Below are 16,927 nucleotides of genomic sequence, written 5' to 3' on the forward strand. Positions count from 1 at the left end.
AACACTAGTTTGTACAGTTGTGTGTCTTCCACACACTAGTTTGCAAAGTTGTGTGTTTTCCACACAAGAGTTTGTAAAGAGGTGTGTGTTCCACACACTAGTTTGTACAGTTGTGTGTCTTCCAAACACTAGTTTGTACAGTTGTGTGTCTTCCACACACTAGTTTGTACAGTTGTGTGTCTTCCACACACTAGTTTGTAAAGTTGTGTGTTTTCCACACAAGAGTTTGTAAAGAGGTGTGTCTTCCAGACTAGTTTGTAAAGTTGTGTGTCTTCCACACACTAGTTTGTAAAGTTGTGTGTCTTCCACACACTAGTTTGTAAAGTTGTGTGTCTTCCACACACTAGTTTGTAAAGTTGTGTGTCTTCCACACACTAGTTTGTAAAGTTGTGTGTCTTCCACACACTAGTTTGTAAAGTAGTGTGTTTTCCACACAAGAGTTTGTAAAGAGGTGTGTCTTCCACAGACTAGTTTGTAAAGTTGTGTGTCTTCCACACACTAGTTTGTAAAGTTGTGTGTCTTCCACACACTAGTTTGTAAAGTTGTGTGTCTTCCACACACTAGTTTGTAAAGTTGTGTGTTTTCCACACAAGAGTTTGTAAAGAGGTGTGTCTTCCACAGACTAGTTTGTAAAGTTGTGTGTCTTCCACACACTAGTTTGTAAAGTTGTGTGTCTTCCACATACTAGCTTGTAAAGTTGTGTGTCTTCCACACACTAGTTTGTAAAGTTGTGTTTCTTCCACATACTAGTTTGTAAAGTTGTGTGTTTTCCACACACTAGTTTGTAAAGTTGTGTGTCATCCACATACTAGTTTGTAAAGTTGTGTGTCTTCCACACACTAGTTTGTAAAGTTGTGTGTTTTCCACACACTAGTTTGTAAAGTTGTGTTTTCCCACACAATAGTTTGTCAAGTTGTGTGTCTTCCACACACTAGTTTGTAAAGTTGTGTGTCTTCCACACACTAGTTTGTAAAGTTGTGTGTTTCCCCCACACTAGTTTGTAAAGTTGTGTGTTTCCCCCCACACTAGTTTGTAAAGTTGTGTGTCTTCCACACATTAGTTTGTAAAGTTGTGTGTCTTCCACACACTAGTTTGTAAAGTTGTATGTCTTCCACACACTAGTTTGTAAAGTTGTGTCTTCCCCACACTAGTTTGTAAAGTTGTGTGTCTCCCACACATCCATCCATCTTCTTCCGCTTATCCGAGGTTGGGTCGCGGGGGCAGCAGCTTAAGCAGGGAAGCCAAGACTTCCCTCTACCCAGCCACTTCGTCTAGGTCCTCCCGGGAGATCCCGAGGCGTTCCCAGGCCAGCCGGGAGAGATAGTCTTCCCAGCGTGTCCTGGGTCTTCCTACCGGTCGGACGTGCCCGAAACACCTTCCTAGGGAGGCGCTCCGGTGGCATCCTGACCAGATGCCCGAACCACCTCGTCTGGCTCCTTTCGATGTGGAGGAGCAGCGGTTTTACTTTGAGCTCCCCCCGGATGACAGAGCTTCTCACCCTATCTCTAAGGGAGAGCCACGCCACCCGGCGGAGGAAACTCTTTTCGGCCGCTTGTACCCGGGATCTTGTCCTTTCGGTCATTCACCACAACGGATCGATACAGCGTCCGCATTACTGAAGACGCCGCACCGATCCGCCTGTCGATCTCACGATCCACTCTTCCCCCACTTGTGAACAAGACTCCGAGGTACTTGAACTCCTCCACTTGGGGCAAGATCTCCTCCCCAACCTGGAGATGGCACCCCACCCTTTTCCGGGAGAGAACCATGGACTCGGACTTGGAGGTGCTGATTCCCATCCCAGTTGCTTCACACTCGGCTGCGAACCGATCCAGTGAGAGCTGAAGATCTTGGCCAGAGGAAGCCATCAGGACCACATCATCTGCAAATAGCAGAGACCTAATCCTGCAGCCACCAAACCAGATACCCTCAACGCCCTGACTGCGCCTAGAAATTCTGTCCATAAAGGTTATGAACAGAATCGGTGACAAAGGGCAGACTTGGCGGAGTCCAACCCTCACTGGAAACAGGTCAGACTTACTGCCGGCAATGCGGACCAAGCTCTGACACTGATTATACAGGGAGCGAACCGCCACAATAAGACAGTCCGTTACCCCATACTCTCTGAGCACTCCCCACAGGACTTCTCCAAGTCCACAAAGCACATGTAGACTGGTTGGGCAAACTCCCATGCACCCTCAAGGACCCTGCCGAGAGTATAGAGCTGGTCCACAGTTCCACGACCAGGACAGAAACCACACTGTTCCTCCTGAATCCGAGGTTCGACTATCCGGCGTACCCTCCTCTCCAGTACACCCGAATAGACCTTACCGGGAAGGCTGAGGAGTGTGATCCCACGATAGTTGGAACACACCCTCCGGTTCCCCTTCTTAAAGAGAGGAACCACCACCCCGGTCTGCCAATTCAGAGGTACCGCCCCCGATGTCCACGCGATGTTGCCTTAAGGAACTCCGGGCGGTTCTCATCCACCCCCGGGGCCTTGCCACCGAGGAGCTTTTTAACTACCTCGGCAACCTCAGCCCCAGAAATAGGAGAGCCCACCACAGATTCCCCAGACCCTGCTTCCTCATAGGAAGACGTGCTGGTAGGATTGAGGAGGTCTTCGAAGTATTCTCTCCACCGATCCACAACATCCGCAGTCGAGGTCAGCAGAGCACCATCCCTACCATACACGGTGTTGACATTGCACTGCTTTCCCTTCCTGAGGCGGCGGATGGTGGTCCAGAATTGCTTCGAAATCGTCCGGAAGTCGTTTCCCATGGCTTCCCCGAACTCCTCCCATGTCCGAGTTTTTGCCTCCGCGACCGCTGAAGCCACACACCGCTTGGCCTGTCGGTACCTGTCTGCTGCCTCCGGAGTCCTATGAGCCAAAAGAGCCCGATATGACTCTTTCTTCAGCTTGACGGCATCCCTTACCGGACACCAGCGGGTTCTAGGATTACCGCCACGACAGGCACCAACTACCTTGTGGCCACAGCTCCAATCGGCCGCCCCGACAACAGAGGTACGGAACATCGTCCACTCGGACTCAATGTCCAGCGCCTCCCTCGGGACATGTTCAAAGTTCTTCCGGAGGTGGGAATTGAAACTCTCTCTGACAGGAGACTCTGCCAGGCGTTCCCAGCAAACCCTCACAATGCGTTTGGGCCTGCCAGGTCTGTCCGGCATGCTCCCCCACCATCGCAGCCAACTCACCACTAGGTAGTGATCGGTAGTAAGCTCCGCCCCTCTCTTCACCCGAGTGTCCAAAACATGAGACCGCAAATCCGATGACACAACTACAAAGTCGATCATGGAACTGCGGCCTAGGGTGTCCTGGTGCCAAGTGCACATATGGACACCCTTATGTTTGAACATGGTGTTTGTTATGGACAATCTGTGACGAGCACAAAAGTCCAATAACAAAACACCACTCGGGTTCAGATCCGGGCGGCACTTCTTCCCAATCACACCTCTCCAGGTTTCACTGTCGTTGCCAACAAGAGCGTTGAAGTCCCCCAGTAGGACGAGGGAATCACCCGGGGGAGCACTCTCCAGTACTCCCTCGAGTGAATCCAAAAAGGGTGGGTACTCTGAGCTGCCATTTGGCGCGTAAGCGCAAACAACAGTCAGGACCCGTCCCCCCACCCGAAGGCGGGGGGAAGCTACCCTCTCGTCCACCGGGTTGAACTCCAACGTGCAGGCTTTGAGCCGGGGGGCAACAAGAATTGCCACCCCAGCCCGTCGCCTCTCACTGCCGGCAACGCCAGAGTGGAAGAAAGTCTGGCCCCTCTCAAGAGAACAGGTTCCAGAGCCCTTACTGTGCGTCGAAGTGAGTCCGACTATATCTAGCCGGAACTTCTCCACCTCACGCACTAGCTCATGCTCCTTCTCCCCCAGCGAGGTGACGTTCCACGTCCCAAGAGCCAGCTTATGTAGCCGAGGATCGGACCGCCAAGTGCCCTGCCTTCGGCTGCCGCTCAGCTCACACTGCACCCGACCTCTATGGCCCCTGCTATGGGTGGTGAGCCCATTGGAGGGGGGACCCACGTTGCCTCTTCGGGCTATGCCCGGCCGAGCCCCATGGGGACAGGCGCTCGCCATCGTGCCCCACCTCCGGGCCTGGCTCCAGAGGGGGGCCCCGGTGACCCGCGTCCGGGCGAGTGAAATCTGGGTCCTTTGTTTGTGTTATTCATAGAGGTCTTCGAGCTGCTCTTTGTCTGATCCCTCACCTAGGACCAGTTTGCCTTGGGAGACCCTACCAGGGGGCATAGAAGCCCCCGGACAACATAGCTCCTACGTCTTCCACACACTAGTTTGTAAAGTTGTGTGTTTTCCATACACTAGTTTGTAAAGTTGTGTGTTTTCCATACACTAGTTTGTAAAGTTGTGTGTCTTCCACACACTAGTTTGTTAAGTTGTGTGTTTGTGTAAAGTGTGCGTTTGAGGAAGGTAACATCCATGAAGTGAACAGGAAGTTGCGCAAACCAGTAAAGTCGTTAAATCACCTTGGTGTGCGTCCAATGGGGCGGGGCCACGGTCTGCGATGCGTTCAGGGTCCCTGCGAGCGAGCATGGCTTGCGTGCTCAGGTTGCCACTAGAGGGCGACATGTGGGGGTCCGAGTCGGCACAGGTCAGGAAGTTGGCCAACAAAGCCAAGTCGCTGGGACATTGGTCCTCTTCTGGCGTCTTCCAGCCTGTGCTCGCCTCCGTGGTCATCGTGGTCGTGGTCATCGTGGTTCTTCCTGCTGAGGCTGAGGCTGCCGTCAGCTGAGGTGCGTACCCGTCTGCCATTGTGGCCATGGCTGTGGGCTGGTCGTCATGGATGCAGGGGTACAGGTCGTCCTGGGAGACACAGCTGATGGGGGACAGCGGGGGGTCCTTGTCAAGACTGGAGAAGGACAGCTCCCTCTGGTCCAGCTGGACACACATCATTGTGTATAAATTATGATACAAGTCATGCTTCACATGTACGCAACATTCATTGTGTACCAATTATGATACAAGTCAAGTTTCAAATGTACACAACATCCATTTTGTATCAATTATGATACAAGTCATGTTTCACATGTTCATAAACATTCACTTTGTATCAATTATGATACAAGTCATGCTTCACATGTACGCAACATTCATTGTGTACCAATTATGATACAAGTCAAGTTTCACATGTTCACAACATTCATTTTGTATCAATTATGATACAAGTCAAGTTTCAAATGTACACAACATCCATTTTGTATCAATTATGATACAAGTCATGTTTCACATGTACATAAACATTCACTTTGTATCAATTATGATACAAGTCATGCTTCACATGTACACAACATTCATTGTATATCAATTATGATACAAGTCAAGTTTCAAATGTACACAAAATTCATTTTGTATCAATTATGATACAAGTCATGTTTCACATGTACATAAACATTCACTGTGTATCAATTATGATACAAGTCATCTTTCACATTAACACATTCATTGTGTATCAATTACGATACAAGTCATGTTTCATATGTACACAACATTCATTGTGTATCAATTATAAAACAATTCATGTATCACATGTACACAACATTCATTGTGTATCAATTATAAAACAATTCATGTATCACATGTACACATTCATTATGTATCAATTATGATACAAGTCATGTTTTACATGTACACCAAATTCATTGTGCATCAATTATGATACAAGTCATGTTTCACATATACACATTTATTGCATATTAACTATGATACAAATCATGTTTCACATGTACACAACATTCATTGTGTATCAATTATGATACAAGTCATCTTTCACATTAACACAACATTCATTGTGTATCAATTATGATAAAAGTCTTGCTTCACAGGTACACAACATTCATTGTGTATCAATTATCAAACAATTCATGTATCACATGTACTGAACATTAATTGTGTATCAATTATGATACAAGTCATGTTTTACATGGACACATTCATTGTGTATCCTTTATGATACAAGTCATGCTTCACATGTACACCAAATTCACTGTGTATCAATTATGATACAAGTCGTGTTTCACATATACACATTTATTGCGTATCAACTATGATACAAGTCATGTTTCACATGTACACAACATTCATTGTGTATCAATTATGATACAAGTCATGCTACACATACACAAAATTAATTGTGTATCAATTATGATACAAGTCATGCTTCACATTGACACAACATTCATTGTGTATCAATTATGATACAAATCATGCTTCACATGTACACACATATTCATTGTATCTCTTTTATGATACAAGTCATGTTTCACATGTACAAACACATTCATTGTGTATCAATTATGATACCAGTCATGCTTCACATGTACACAAATATTCATTGTGTCTCTTTTATGACACAATAATAATAATAATAATAATAACTGGGATTTATATAGCGCTTTTCTAAGTACCCAAAGTCGCTTTCCATGTACAAGTCATGTTTCACATATACACAACACTCGTGTATCAATTATGATACAGGTCATGTTTCACATGTACACAACATGCATTGTGTATCAATTATGATACAAGTAATGTTTCACTTGTACACAAACATTAATTGTGTATCAATTATGATACAAGTCATGTCACACATGCACACAACATTCATTGTGTATCAATTATGATACAAATCATGCTTCACATGTACACACATATTCATTGTATCTCTTTTATGATACAAGTCATGTTTCACATGTACAAACACATTCATTGTGTATCAATTATGATACCAGTCATGCTTCACATGTACACAAATATTCATTGTGTCTCTTTTATGATACAAGTCATGTTTCACATATACACAACACTCGTGTATCAATTATGATACAGGTCATGTTTCACATGTACACAACATGCATTGTGTATCAATTATGATACAAGTAATGTTTCACTTGTACACAACATTCATTGTGTATCAGTTATAAAACAATTCATGTATCACATGTACACAACATTCATTGTGTATCAATTATAAAACAATTCATGTATCACATGTACACATTCATTGTGTATCAATTATGATACAAGTCATGTTTCACATATACACATTTATTGCATATTAACTATGATACAAATCATGTTTCACATTAACACAACATTCATAGTGTATCAATTATGATAAAAGTCTTGCTTCACAGGTACACAACATTCATTGTGTATCAATTATCAAACAATTCATGTATCACATGTTCTGAACATTCATTGTGTATCAATTATGATACAAGTCATGTTTTACATGGACACAACATTCATTGTGTATCCTTTATGATACAAGTCATGCTTCACATGTACACCAAATTCATTGTGTATCAATTATGATACAAGTCGTGTTTCACATATACACATTTATTGCGTATCAACTATGATACAAGTCATGTTTCACATGTACACAACATTCATTGTGTATCAATTATGATACAAGTCATGCTACACATACACAAAATTCATTGTGTATCAATTATGATACAAGTCATGCTTCACATTGACACAACATTCATTGTGTATCAATTATGATACAAGTCATGCTTCACATGTACACACATATTCATTGTATCTCTTTTATGATACAAGTCATGTTTCACATGTACAAACACATTCATTGTGTATCAATTATGATACCAGTCATGCTTCACATGTACACAAATATTCATTGCGTCTCTTTTATGATACAACTCATGTTTCACATGTACACAACATTCATTGTGTATCATTATGATACAAGTCATGTTTCACATGTACACAACATGCATTGTGTATCAACTATGATACAAGTCATGATTCACATGTACACATTCATTGTGTATCAATTATGATACTAGTCATGTTACACATGCACACATTTATTGTGTATCAATTATGATACAAGTCATGATTCACATGTACACATTCATTGTGTATCAATTATGATGCAAGTCATGATTCACATATACACAAACATTCATTGTGTATCAATTATGATACAAGTCATGCTTCACATATACACATTCATTGTGTATCAATTAATATACAAGTAATGTTTCACATACACACAACATTCTGTATCAATTATAATACAAGTCTTGCTTCATATATACACAACATTCATTGTGTATCAATTATGATACAAGTCTTGCTTTGCAGGTACACAACATTCATTGTGTTTCAATTATGATACAAGTCATGTTTCACATATACACAACATTCATTGTGTATCAATTATGATACAAGTCTTGCTTCACATATACACAACATTCATTGTGTATCAATTATGATACAAGTCATGTTTCACATGTACACACACATTCACTGTGTATCAATTATGATACAAGTCATGTTTTACATGCACACAACATTCAATGTATATCAATTATGATACAAGTCACGTTTTACATGGACACAACATTCATTGTGTATCAATTATGATACAAGTCTTGCTTCACAGGTACACAACATTCATTGTGTTTAAATTATCATACAAGTCATGTTTCACATGTAAACAAACATTCATTATATATCAATTATGATACAAGTCATGTTTCACATGTACCAAAGATTCATTGTGTCAATTATGATACAAGTCATGTTTCACATGTACACACACATTCACTGTGTATCAATTAAGATACAAGTCATGTTTTACATGCACACAACATTAATTGTATATCAATTATGATACAAGTCACGTTTTACATGGACACAACATTCATTGTGTATCAATTATGATACAAGTCATTCTTCACATATACACATTCATTGTGTATCAATTAATATACAAGTAATGTTTCACATGCACACAACATTCTGTATCAATTATAATACAAATTTTGCTTCACATATACACAACATTCATTGTGTATCAATTATGATACAAGTCTTGCTTCACAGGTACACAACATTCATTGTATATCAATTATGATACAAGTCATTTTTCACATGTACACAAGATTAATTGAGTATCAAATATGATACAAGTCATATTTAACATGTATACAACATTCATTGTGTCAATTACGATACAAGTCATGTTTCACATGAACACACACATTCACTGTGTATCAATTATTATACAAGTCATGTTTTACATGCACACAACATTCATTGTGTATCAATTATGATACAAGTCACGTTTTAAATGGACACAACATTCATTGTGTATCAATTGTGATACAAGTCACGTTTTACATGGACACAACATTCATTGTGTATCAATTATGATACAAGTTATGTTTCACATGTACACAACATTAATCGTGTATCAATTATGATAAAAATCATGATTCACATACACAAACATTCATTGTATATCAATTATGATACAGGTCATGCTTCACATATACTCAACATTCATTGTGTTTCAATTATGATATGTGTGTATATACACATTTATATATGTTTAAATATATTTCATATAAATATTTATAGAGTATTAAAGTATATATTATTTTCATGTTTATGTCATTTTTAATCATTAATCTTGTCACAAAAAAATAAATGAATACAAATATTCTCCAATTTAATTGTTATTCCCTTTAGAATATATTTACTCATATACTTCATTAATAATGAATAAACTGGATTATAAATCATGACATGTAATACTAAATACTGCATATGTTACTTCTTCTTTATGTTATACGTACTATACAGTTGGTACACTAATGAAGTACATGTTGACACAGCAGTAATTGTTAAGAAGTACACAGTAGTAATTGTTATAAAGTACAGAGTAGTAATAGTTATGAAGTACATAGTAGTAATTGTTATAAAGTACAGAGTAGTAATTGTTAAGAAGTACATAGTAGTAATTGTTATGAAGTACATAGTAATAGTTATGAAGTACATAGTAGTAAATGTTATGAAATACATAGTAGTAGTAGTAATAGCTATGAAGTACACAGTAGTAATTGTTATGAAGTACCTGTAGTAGTAAAAGTTATAAATTACCTGTAGTAGTAAGTGTTATAAAGTACCTGTAGTAGTAATAGTTATAAAGTACCTGTAGTAGTAATAATTATAAAGTACACATTAGTAATAGTTATAAAGTACCCGTGTTATTAATAGTTATATAGTACCTGTAGTAGTAATAGTTATAAAGTACACAGTAGCAATAGTTATAAAGTACCTGTAGTAGTAATAGTTATAAAGTACACATTAGTAATAGTTATAAAGTACCTTTAGTAGTAGTAATAGTTATACAGTACCTGTAGTAGTAATAGTTATAAAGTACACATTAGTAATAGTTATAAAGTACCTGTAGTAGTTATAGTTATAAAGTACCTGTAGTAGTAATAGTTATAAAGTACACAGTAGTAATAGTTATAAAGTACCTGTAGTAGTAATAAAAAAAATAACTGGGATTTATATAGCGCTTTTCTAAGTACCCAAAGTCGCTTTACATGTAAAGTACACATTAGTAATAGTTATAAAGTACCTGTAGTAGTAATAGTTATACAGTACCTGTAGTAGTAATAGTTATAAGTTACCTGTAGTAGTAATAGTTATAAAGTACCTGTAGTAGTAATAGTTATAAAGTACACATTAGTAATAGTTATAAAGTACACAGTAGTAGTGATAGTTATAAAGTACCTGTAGTAGTAATAGTTATAAAGTACCTGTAGTAGTAATAGTTATACAGTACCTGTAGTAGTAATAGTTATAAAGTACACATTAGTAATAGTTATAAAGTACACAGTAGTAGTGATAGTTATAAAGTACCTGTAGTAGTAATAGTTATAAAGTACACATTAGTAATAGTTATAAAGTACCTGTAGTAGTAATAGTTATAAAGTACCTGTAGTAGTAATAGTTATAAAGTACACAGTAGTAGTAGTAATAGTTATAAAGTACACAGTAGTAGTAGTAATAGTTATAAAGTACCTGTAGTAGTAATAGTTATAAAGTACCTGTAGTAGTAATAGTTATAAAGTACACATTAGTAATAGTTATAAAGTACACAATAGTAGTGATAGTTATAAAGTACCTGTAGTAGTAATAGTTATAAAGTACACATTAGTAATAGTTATAAAGTACCTGTAGTAGTAATAGTTATAAAGTACCTGTAGTAGTAATAGTTATAAAGTACCTGTAGTAGTAATAGTTATACAGTACCTGTAGTAGTAATAGTTATAAGTTACCTGTAGTAGTAATAGTTATAAAGTACCTGTAGTAGTAATAGTTATAAAGTACACATTAGTAATAGTTATAAAGTACACAGTAGTAGTGATAGTTATAAAGTACCTGTAGTAGTAATAGTTATAAAGTACACATTAGTAATAGTTATAAAGTACCTGTAGTAGTAATAGTTATAAAGTACACAGTAGTAGTAGTAATAGTTATAAAGTACACAGTAGTAGTAGTAATAGTTATAAAGTACACAGTAGTAGTAGTAATAGTGATAAAGTACACAGTAGTAGTAGTAATAGTTATAAAGTACCTGTAGTAGTTTAATGACTCGGCTGTTTTCGGCTTTGGGCAACTTTCCACTCAACCAATCAGGAGCCCAGGATGGACATTCCTCTTTGATCCTGATCACACACAAACACAACATGCACTAAATACACAACATGCACTAAATACACAACATGCACTATATACACAACATGCACTAAATACACAACATGCACTCAATACACAACATGCACTCAATACACAACATGCACTAAATACACAACATGCACTCAATACACAACATGCACTAAATACACAACATGCACTAAATACACAACAGACTAAATACACAACATGCACTAAATACACAACAGACAAATACACAACATGCACTAAATACACAACATGCACTAAATACACAGCAGACTAAATGCACAACATGCACTAAATACACAACTTAGACTAAATACACAACATGCACTAAATACACAACTTAGACTAAATACACAACTTAGACCAATTACACAACATGCACTAAATACACAACATCAACTAAATACACAACATACACTAAATACACAACATGCACTATATACACAACATGCACTAAATACACAACATGCACTCAATACACAACATGCACTAAATACACAACATGCACTCAATACACAACATGCACTAAACACACAACATGCACTAAATACACAACAGACTAAATACACAACATGCACTAAATACACAACAGACAAATACACAACATGCACTAAATACACAACATGCACTAAATACACAACAGACAAATACACAACATGCACTAAATACACAACATGCACTAAATACACAGCAGACTAAATGCACAACATGCACTAAATACACAACTTAGACTAAATACACAACATGCACTAAATACACAACTTAGACTAAATACACAACTTAGACCAATTACACAACATGCACTAAATACACAACATCAACTAAATACACAACATACACTAAATAGACAACATGCACTAAAAACACAACATTCACTAAATACACAACATTCACTAAATACACAACAGACTAAATACACAACATTCACTAAATACACAACATCAACTAAATATACAACACACACTAAATACACAACATGCACTAAATACACAATATAGACTAAATACACAACATGCACTAAATACATAATGTAGACTAAATACACAACATACACTAAATACACAACATGCACTAAATACACAATATAGACTAAATACACAACATGCACTAAATACACAATATAGACTAAATACACAACATACACTAAATACACAACATACACTAAATACACAACATGGACTAAATACAAAACATCAACTAAATACACAACATACACTAAATACACAATATAGACTAAATACACAACATAGACTAAATACACAACATAAACTAAATACACAACTTAGACTAAATACACCACATACACTAAATACACAACATTCACTAAATACACAACATTCACTAAATACACAAGATGCACTAAATACACAACATGCACTAAATGCACAACATACACTAAATACACAACATGGACTAAATACACAACATGGACTAAATACACAACATGCACTAAATACACAACAGACTAAATACACAACATGCACAAAATACACTATATACACTAAATACACAATATAGACTAAAATACACAACATAGACTAAATACACAACATACACTAAATACACAACATGCACTAAATACACAATATAGACTAAATACACAACATGCACTAAATACACAATATAGACTAAATACACAACATACACTAAATACACAACATACACTAAATACACAACATGGACTAAATACAAAACATCAACTAAATACACAACATACACTAAATACACAATATAGACTAAATACACAACATAGACTAAATACACAACATAAACTAAATACACAACTTAGACTAAATACACCACATACACTAAATACACAACATTCACTAAATACACAACATTCACTAAATACACAAGATGCACTAAATACACAACATGCACTAAATGCACAACATACACTAAATACACAACATGGACTAAATACACAACATGGACTAAATACACAACATGCACTAAATACACAACAGACTAAATACACAACATGCACAAAATACACTATATACACTAAATACACAATATAGACTAAAATACACAACATAGACTAAATACACAACATACACTAAATACACAACATGCACTAAATACACAATATAGACTAAATACACAACATGCACTAAATACACAATATAGACTAAATACACAACATACACTAAATACACAACATACACTAAATACACAACATGGACTAAATACAAAACATCAACTAAATACACAACATACACTAAATACACAATATAGACTAAATACACAACATAGACTAAATACACAACATAAACTAAATACACAACTTAGACTAAATACACCACATACACTAAATACACAACATTCACTAAATACACAACATTCACTAAATACACAAGATGCACTAAATACACAACATGCACTAAATGCACAACATACACTAAATACACAACATGGACTAAATACACAACATGGACTAAATACACAACATGCACTAAATACACAACAGACTAAATACACAACATGCACAAAATACACTATATACACTAAATACACAATATAGACTAAAATACACAACATAGACTAAATACACAACATACACTAAATACACAACATGCACTAAATACACAATATAGACTAAATACACAACATGCACTAAATACACAATATAGACTAAATACACAACATACACTAAAAACACAACATACACTAAATACACAACATGGACTAAATACAAAACATCAACTAAATACACAACATACACTAAATACACAATATAGACTAAATACACAACATAGACTAAATACACAACATAGACTAAATACACAACTTAGACTAAATACACCACATACACTAAATACACAACATTCACTAAATACACAACATTCACTAAATACACAACATGCACTAAATACACAACATGCACTAAATGCACAACATACACTAAATACACAACATGGACTAAATACACAACATTCACTAAATACACAACATTCACTAAATACACAACAGACTAAATACACAACATGCACAAAATACACTATATACACTAAATACACAATATAGACTAAAATACACAACATAGACTAAATACACAACATACACTAAATACACAACTTGCACTAAATACACAATATAGACTAAATACACAACATCAACTAAATACACAACATACACAAAATACACAACATGGACTAAATACAAAACATCAACTAAACACACACCATGCACTAAATACACAATATAGACTAAATACACAACATACACTAAATACACAACATTCACTAAATACACTACATAGACTAAATACACCACATACACTAAATACACAACATTCACTAAATACACAACATAGACTAAATACACAACATGCACTAAATACACGACATCAACTAAATACACAACATACACTAAATACACAACATACACTAAATACACAACATGGACTAAATACACAACATGCACTAAATACCCGACATCAACTAAATACACAACATACACTAAATACACAACATACACTAAATACACAACATGGACTAAATACAAAACATCAACTAAATACACAACATGCACTAAATACACAATATAGACTAAATACACAACATACACTAAATACACGACATCAACTAAATACACAACATACACTAAATACACAACATACACTAAATACACAACATGGACTAAATACACAACATGCACTAAATACGCGACATCAACTAAATACACAACATACACTAAATACACAACATACACTAAATACACAACATGGACTAAATACACGACATCAACTAAATACACAACATACACTAAATACACAACATACACTAAATACACAACATTCACTAAATACACAACATAGACCAAATACACAACATGCACTAAATACACAATATAGACTAAATACACAACATATACTAAATACACAACATAGACTAAATACACCACATACACTAAATACACAACATAGACTAAATACACCACATACACTAAATACACAACATTCACTAAATACACAACATAGACCAAATACACAACATGCACTAAATACACAACATGCACTTAATACACAACCTGCACTAAATACACAACATACACTAAATACACAACATAGACTAAATACACAACATACACTAAATACACCACATGGACTAAATACACAACATGGACTAAATACACAACATGCACTAAATACACAACATGGACTAAATATACAACATGCACTAAATACACAACAGACTAAATACACAACATGCACAAAATACACAATATACACTAAATACACAATATAGACTAAAATACACAACATAGACTAATTACACTAAATACACACCATAGACTAAATACACAACATACACTAAATACACAACATAGATACAAAAAATGAATAAATAAAAATACACAAAATGAAAAAAACACAAAATGCACTAATTAGACAAAATACACAAAATACACAAAATGAAAAAATATACAAAATGCAGGAAATAGACACAATACACAAATGACAGAAAATGCACAGAATAAATGACATATAAAAATAGAGAGTTGTGGTTGGAGCAGAGGAGAGACACTAGTACCTGGGTCTCACACAGCACCAACAGATGATAGACACTAGTACCTGGGTCTCACACAGCACCAACAGAGGAGAGACACTAGTACCTGGGTCTCACACAGCACCAACAGATGATAGACACTAGTACCTGGGTCTCACACAGCACCAACAGAGGAGAGACACTAGTACCTGGGTCTCACACAGCACCAACAGATGATAGACACTAGTACCTGGGTCTCACACAGCACCAACAGATGATAGACACTAGTACCTGGGTCTCACACAGCACCAACAGATGATAGACACTAGTACCTGGGTCTCACACAGCACCAACAGATGATAGACACTAGTACCTGGGTCTCACACAGCACCAACAGAGGAGAGACACTAGTACCTGGGTCTCACACAGCACCAACAGATGATAGACACTAGTACCTGGGTCTCACACAGCACCAACAGATGATAGACACTAGTACCTGGGTCTCACACAGCACCAACAGATGATAGACACTAGTACCTGGGTCTCACACAGCACCAACAGATGATAGACACTAGTACCTGGGTCTCACACAGCACCAACAGATGATAGACACTAGTACCTGGGTCTCACACAGCACCAACAGAGGAGAGACACTAGTACCTGGGTCTCACACAGCACCAACAGATGATAGACACTAGTACCTGGGTCTCACACAGCACCAACAGATGATAGACACTAGTACCTGGGTCTCACACAGCACCAACAGATGATAGACACTAGTACCTGGGTCTCACACAGCACCAACAGATGATAGACACTAGTACCTGGGTCTCACACAGCACCAACAGATGATAGACACTAGTACCTGGGTCTCACACAGC

The 16,927-nt window shown here is 37.0% G+C and overlaps 1 protein-coding gene across 1 annotated transcript in view; it reads right to left on the minus strand.

The window, feature by feature from the left end:
- Positions 1–16,927, minus strand: part of il23r (interleukin 23 receptor) — an 83,340-nt gene that overhangs the window by 14,716 nt on the left and 51,697 nt on the right. Inside the window, exons 15-16 of the mRNA XM_072915145.1 lie at positions 11,450–11,540; positions 4,509–4,920 (exon numbers count right to left, since the gene is read on the minus strand). Coding sequence (XP_072771246.1) covers positions 4,509–4,920; positions 11,450–11,540 — 503 coding nt within the window. The remainder of the gene's footprint in view (positions 1–4,508; positions 4,921–11,449; positions 11,541–16,927) is intronic.

The sequence above is a fragment of the Nerophis lumbriciformis genome, linkage group LG18 (assembly GCF_033978685.3).
Source record: "Nerophis lumbriciformis linkage group LG18, RoL_Nlum_v2.1, whole genome shotgun sequence".
Classification (NCBI taxonomy): domain Eukaryota; kingdom Metazoa; phylum Chordata; class Actinopteri; order Syngnathiformes; family Syngnathidae; genus Nerophis; species Nerophis lumbriciformis.